General features: G+C 56.9%; 1 protein-coding gene across 1 annotated transcript; it reads left to right on the forward strand.

The window, feature by feature from the left end:
* Positions 1–341: 341 nt before the first annotated feature.
* Positions 342–5,633, forward strand: SAXO5 (stabilizer of axonemal microtubules 5; the record flags this gene model as incomplete). The annotated part of the gene is made up of 8 exons (XM_080715453.1): positions 342–894; positions 1,938–2,041; positions 2,127–2,227; positions 2,446–2,558; positions 2,635–2,744; positions 3,694–3,895; positions 5,081–5,166; positions 5,406–5,633. The coding sequence occupies 8 exons, from the start codon at positions 342–344 to the stop codon at positions 5,631–5,633; spliced, it is 1,497 nt and encodes a 498-aa protein (XP_080571579.1).
* Between the last annotated feature and the right edge of the window lie 686 nt (positions 5,634–6,319).

Here is a 6,319-nt window from a genome sequence, read left to right on the forward strand (position 1 = left end):
AATAAAATAAAATAAAATAAAATAAAATAAAAATAAATAAAAACAAAGCCAGCTGGCTTAAGAGACCCTGTTTCCAAAAAAATAAAATAAAATGGATCTGGAGTGTAGCCCGGAGGAAGAAGGGCTTTCAGGAACCCCAGTACCACCAAAAAAAAAAAAAAAAAAAAAAGGCAGGGCTCTTGGTCCGGCTGGACACCAGGACGGGGCTGCCCAGCAGGCCCCCGGCAGAGCCCTCGGCCTTCGCGGGAGCGCGCCGGGGGGGAGGGCCGGCTGCGGTCCTTCCGCGGGCCTCCCGCCCGCAGTAGGCGCACCGGTCTCGCCCTTGCAGGCGCAGCGTCGCGATGGCGCCCGGCCCGGCGTCCCGGCTGGACTTCCTCAAGGCCTCGCACTTCGCGCTGGGGCCGGACCTGCGGCTGAGCCAGGGCGCGCTGCTGTCCGCCACGCACCGCGACTTCCCGCACCGCCCGGCCGCGGCCCGCCAGCCGCCCAGCCCGCTGCCCCCGCGCGCGCCGCTCTTCCACGCGGACGCGCCCGGCGCGGCCGGGGAGCGCGTGCCCGAGACGCGCCGCGAGTTCGCGCCCCGGCCCACGCCGCCGCGGGACCGCCAGTGGGAGCGCGCGCTCGCGCGGAGGGCCGGCCTGCGCATGCGCCCGCACGCCGACGCGCGCGCCCGCGCCGGCGTCTCCAGCGCGCGCGCCGCCTACCGCTGGCCCGAGTCGCCCGAGCCGCCCGAGCGCGCGCGCGAGCGCATCCGCGGCGCGCGCCTCATCTTCGACCGCGACTCCCTGCCGCCCGGGGACCGCGACAAGCTGCGCATCCCGCCCACCTCGCACCAGGACTTCTTCCCGCCCCACGACGCGCGCCCCGAGCCCCGCGCGCCCTGCCGCCACCTCGGTGAGCGCGCGCCGCGGTGCCCAAAGGCGGAGGGCCGGGAGGCGCGCTCCGCGTGCCCGCGCCTGGGAGGCTGAGACCGGAGGGCTCCTTGGGCCCTTTGCAACTCAGTGAGACCCTGTCTCAAAATAAAGAATAAAAATAGGGCTCGGAGTGTAGATCGGAGAATGAATGCCCCAGGACTGCAAAAAGGGGGGTGGGCTTGCACCACTCTCCCTTGCACCAAGGGACACTATATATAGATATATTCAGGCATGGATGCGCTAAACATTCTGCCATGCAGATCGCAGGGTGGCGCAAGCCTGTTACCCCGGGACTTGGGAGGCTGAGACCCGAGGATTTCAGGTTGGCGGTCAGCCTTAGTTTAGCGAGACCCTGTTTCAACATAAAAAAATAAAAAGAGGACAGCTAACTCGCAGCAACTTAATGAGACCTTGTTTCAAAACAAAAATAAATAAATAAAAAGGACCGAGAGCGCAGTGTAGCTTGTAGCTAGAATGCCCCTGAGTTCAAGCCCCATTGCCACAAAGAAAAGAAAAAAAAAAAAGGTAAATACATAAAATGGAAATTATGGAAATTTACTCAGTCATAAAGAACAGAATTATGTCATTTGCAGGAAAGTGGAACTAGAGAATATCATGTTAAGTGTTATTAGTCCCAGAAAGAGTGGTATTGTTATTTTTCTTATGTTTGGTATTTTCCAAACCATCCTCAGCTTAAACTGCCCTGCTCCCCTTCCCGGGCAAGACATCAAGTTGGGGGGGGGCGTGGTGGCGCACACCTATAACCCCGGTACTGCGGAGTGGAAGAGAGGAGGACCTCAGGTTGGAGGCCAGGCTGCACAACTTCATGAGGCCCCAAGAAGCAGCACTGTAGCCACAACTTGTTTCAAATGTAAAAACAAAACAACACAGCGGTGAGAGCATAGTGTAGCTCGTAGGTAGAATGCCCCTGAGCCCACACTCTCTCTCGCCCTCCCCAGAGGTTGGGGGTTCTGGGGGTACAGTGAACCAACCCTAGTCTCCCTGCCCCTCGTCCATCCTTAGGAGGGCCCTCCACCCTCAAGTGGGGCTACAAGAGACAGGATGGAACCTCCTACCGGAGTCAGTTTCAGGCTCTGCCAGGCCCACCTGCCTTGATGTGTAAGAGGGTAAATTGAGGCTGGGCTGGGGCCGCTGGGGAGGGCAGCCATAGTGGCCGGCGGTCTTGGCCTTTCTGTCCCTCTCTGCCCACAGGCCTCCTCTTCTGTGAAGATGGGAGGCTGCAAGACCAACTACAGGTCCATGTGTTCGGTGCTGAAACAAACCCACAGTCCCCAGGAGCTGCCCCCAGACAGGTACAGAGGGCCACTGCCTCCCCGCCGAGAGGGGGCAGAGGCTACCAGCTGCGCATGCATGTCCCACCGAGGTCCCAGAGCCGGCCTCCTCTTTTGGGGTCCCTGTCCCAGGCAGGCAGGGCCCACTCTTAGGTCCCTGGTTTGACCAGCGGGCCAGCCTGCCCTCTTCCGCATACTTGACAAGGGCCCAGCGGGATCTCACCTTAGCTTACCGGCAGGTATGACAAGACCCAGGCCGTGGCCCACATCCACCACGTGAGTATCTGTCCCGGAGACGGCCTCTTCCAGGACAGGACCACCAGTACTGACCACTTCCACCCCCAGCAGCCAGGTGAGAGCTGGCGGCCCGGCCTGCCCCAGGCTCCTCCGCGCCTGCCTTCCGACAGCATCCACTCTGCCGCCCGCAGAGCCCGTCACTCTTCACCAGGATCAGACTCCGGAGTCACACATCCTGAAAGGAAACTGGTGCCCGGGCCCAGGCAGCCTCACGACCACCATGCACTACTTCTTTGGCCAGGTCAGCAGGGAGGGAGGGTGGAGGGTGGCAGGGCTTATCAGGAAAAAGGCCCTAGAGGTAGCACCAAGGCCCTGCAGCTCACCCTCCAGTGAGCTGGAGGTGTGAGGCTCTCCTGGGTGGGTGTGACTGCCTGGAAGTCACAGAAAACCTCTCCCCTCAGGCTGAGACAGGAGGATCGCAGGATCGAGGACAGCCTCAGCAAGTAGTGAGATTCTCATCAACCTAGCGAGACCCTGTTTCTTCTTCTTTTTTTTTTTTTGCGGGTCTGGGGATGGAACCCAGGGGCATTCAACTGCCGAGCTACACCCCCTGCCCTTTTTTTTTTTTTAATTCTCTATTTTGAAACAGGGTCTCGCTAAGTTGAGGAGGGCCTCACTAAGTAGCTGAGCCTGTCCACAAACCGCGATTCTCTGGTTTCAGCCTCCCGAATGCTGGGATCACAGGCGTGTGCCACCACGCCCAGCTGAGACCCTGTTTCAAAATAAAAAATGAGATAGGGAGCCAGGCGTGGTGGCGCGCACTTGTAATACCAGCATTCCCGAGGCTGAGACGGGAGGATCTGGTTCGAGGACAGCCTCAGCCAGCTACTTAGTGACGCCCTTTGCAACTCAGTAAGACCCTGTTTCAAAATAAAGAATAAAAAAGAGGGCTGGGGGTGTAGCTCGGAGGTAGTATGACCCTGGGTTCCATCTCCAGTTCCGAAAAAAAAAAAATAGGGCTGAGGGATTGGAGGTAGAATGCCCGTGGGTTCAACCCCCGGTTTCCCCCACACTCACAGACAAAAAACCTAGCCTCAGTGGCCTTGTCTGCAAAATGAGATAACAGGGCCCAGTTCCAGCACTGCCCTGGAGCCCGAGGGAAGGAGCTGTCCAAGGTCACACGGTGCCGCAGCCTCCCTCCGCGGGCTCCTGGAAGCCGCAGAGCTTCTAGAGACCACACCGTCCCACAGCCACCTCCAGCGACCCAGCCGAGCCCCCGGCACGGGAAGCCCGAGAGACCGCAGAGTCCTGTGGTCCTAGGAGAGCCGAGGCTTCTGGGACACTTCTTCCAAACTACCATGGCCTCGGACTACTGCGCCCCGGACGGGGAGCCAACCCAGAAAGCACCCAACCTGCATTTGCTGCCGAGCAACCTGCCCCAGGGCACCTCCGGTGAGGGGTCCTGCCAGTCCCCTGCCCGTCCCAAAATGTCCTCTCTGTCACCACTATGCTATGTTCCCGAAGGATTCAATCCTGCCCCAAGAATTGGGGTGGGGGCAACGCCAGTCATCCCAGTACATGGGAGGCTGAGACTGGAAAATCGCAGGCTCGAGGCCAGCCTCAGCAACTCAGCAAGGCTCTGCTTCAAAATAAAAATAAAATACGACTTGGGAGTGTGGCTCAGAGGTAGAGCGCCCCTGTGTTCAATCTCTAGTTTCACCAAACCAGACTAAAATAGCCCCCTGTGGGTGGCGCACCCTTGTAATCCCAGCACTTGAGAGACAGGAGGATCACAGGTTCATGGCCAGCCTCAGCCCTGATTCAAAGTAAAGATAAAAGCCAGGCTGGTGGTGGCGCACCCTTGTAGTTCCACCATTCGGGAGGCTGAGACAGGAGGATTGCGGTTCACAGACAGCCTCAACTATTTAGTGAGGCCCTTTGCAACTCAGTGAGAGTCTGTTTCAAAATAAAGAATAAAAAATAGGGCTGAGGGTGAGGCTAGGAGGTAGAATGCCCCTGGGTTCCATCTCCAGTATCACACATTAAAATATATTTTTATATATATTATATGTAATATACTTTATATTATATATCATATATAATTATATATAATTATACATATTATACATTATTTTTAAAATTTTTATTGGTGCATTATATTCATACATCATATCGGGGTAAAAAACTTGTGTGTACAGACATGTACACATCACTGATTTAACCCCTACCCAATTCCCACTCCATTCCCTCCCCGTCCCTCCCTCCCTTGCTCGGCTTAGTGGTTGACTTCGTATAATATATATTATATACATATATTATAGACAGCACAACTGACCAGGACCACAATTGCACCTATGAATAACCTCACCCCTCGCGGCCTTGCAAAGACCCCGCTGTAGCCCCTCCCCTGAATGACCTCGCCCCTCCTTCCATCCCTAGCCCCTCCCCTTTGCTATTTCCCCTTCGGTATTCTCTGGCCCCGCCCCCAGCTCCTCCTGCCTGGCGGGTCTTCACCCCAGGTCAAAAGCCCAACACAACCCTTGGCTCTGAACCCCGCTTCTCTCCCTGAGCCTCCCGCATCCTGCCTCGGCCCCTCCCTCAGCCCCTTGCCTTGGTCGCCCCCACCCACATTTCCAGAGTCCGACTTTTTGACCACGAACCAGAGGATGCTGAAGCCGCACGGATTCGCTCAAGCCTCCTTGACCCAAGAGATGCTCCAGCGGGTGAGAGAGAAGGAGAGGAGACATCCTCCCGGGCAGCCCCGCGCTGCTCCGGCCGGGCGCCTCCAGGTTACCAGCCTCCCGGCCGTCCCTAGCTCGTCCCCGGGCCGGGCCCCTGAGGGCTAAACCTAGGGCGCTTCGGGGGCCCCCCGGCGTCTCTCCATCACTGCGTCCCCTGGGCCCCGGCCCAGTCACCTGCCCACAAGGCCGGCCATCCGGGCTGACTCGCCCCTGCTCCACAGTGCAAGGACAGCCACCTGAAGGCCCCCCTGGGCGGGCAGCGCTTCTTCTCAACCCAGTACCGGGATGAGTTTCCCTTCAAGTATCAGGGCCCAGCCGTGCTGAAACGGAGCCACTCACAGGAGAGCTACGTGCCGCTGGGCACGATGCCGCACCAGTGGGCCTGCAGGGCTGGGAGGGGGGCCCCCGCCCCCCGGCCGCCCCTGTACCCTTGCCCCAGCCAGCAGTAAACTCGCCTTGGCCGCCTCGCCACGCGCGCCTACTTTCAATCTCAGTATTTTACGATTTCTAATCTCGGTTTACTAATGCATTGCGGTATTCCAGGGAACACATACACACATGTAATGATGATATATTAAAAAAAAGTTTCAGTGCCGGGCGTGGTGGCGCACGCTTGTAATCTCCGTGCTTGGGAGACTGAGACCGGAGGATCGCACAGGTTCGAAGCCAGCCTCGGCTACTTAGTGAGCCTCTCAGCAACTTAGCGAGACCCTGTTTCCAAATTAATATATATATATATATAGTCTGGGGGGAGCATAGCCCAGAAGTAGAAAGTACCACCAAAAAAAAAAAAAAGTTTCAGCCTCTGAACTACACCCCCAGCCCTATTTTTAATTCTTTATTTTGAAACAGGGTCTCACTAAGTTGCAGAGGGCCTCACTAAGTAGCTGAGGCTATCCTCAAACTATCATCCTCCTATCCCAGCCTCCCAAATGCTGGGATTACAAGCGTGTACTACCACGCCTGGTCTTTTTATGTTTTTTTTTGTTTTTGTTTTTGTTTTTTTTTGCGGGTCTGGGGATGGAACCCAGGGGCATTTGACCTCCGGGCTACACCCCCTGCCCTATTTTTTATTCTTTATTTTGAAACCGGGTCTCACTGAGTTGCAGAGGGCCTCACTAAGTAGCTGAGGCTG

This window comes from Muscardinus avellanarius (assembly GCF_963383645.1).
Source record: "Muscardinus avellanarius genome assembly, chromosome: 18".
NCBI lineage: Eukaryota > Metazoa > Chordata > Mammalia > Rodentia > Gliridae > Muscardinus > Muscardinus avellanarius.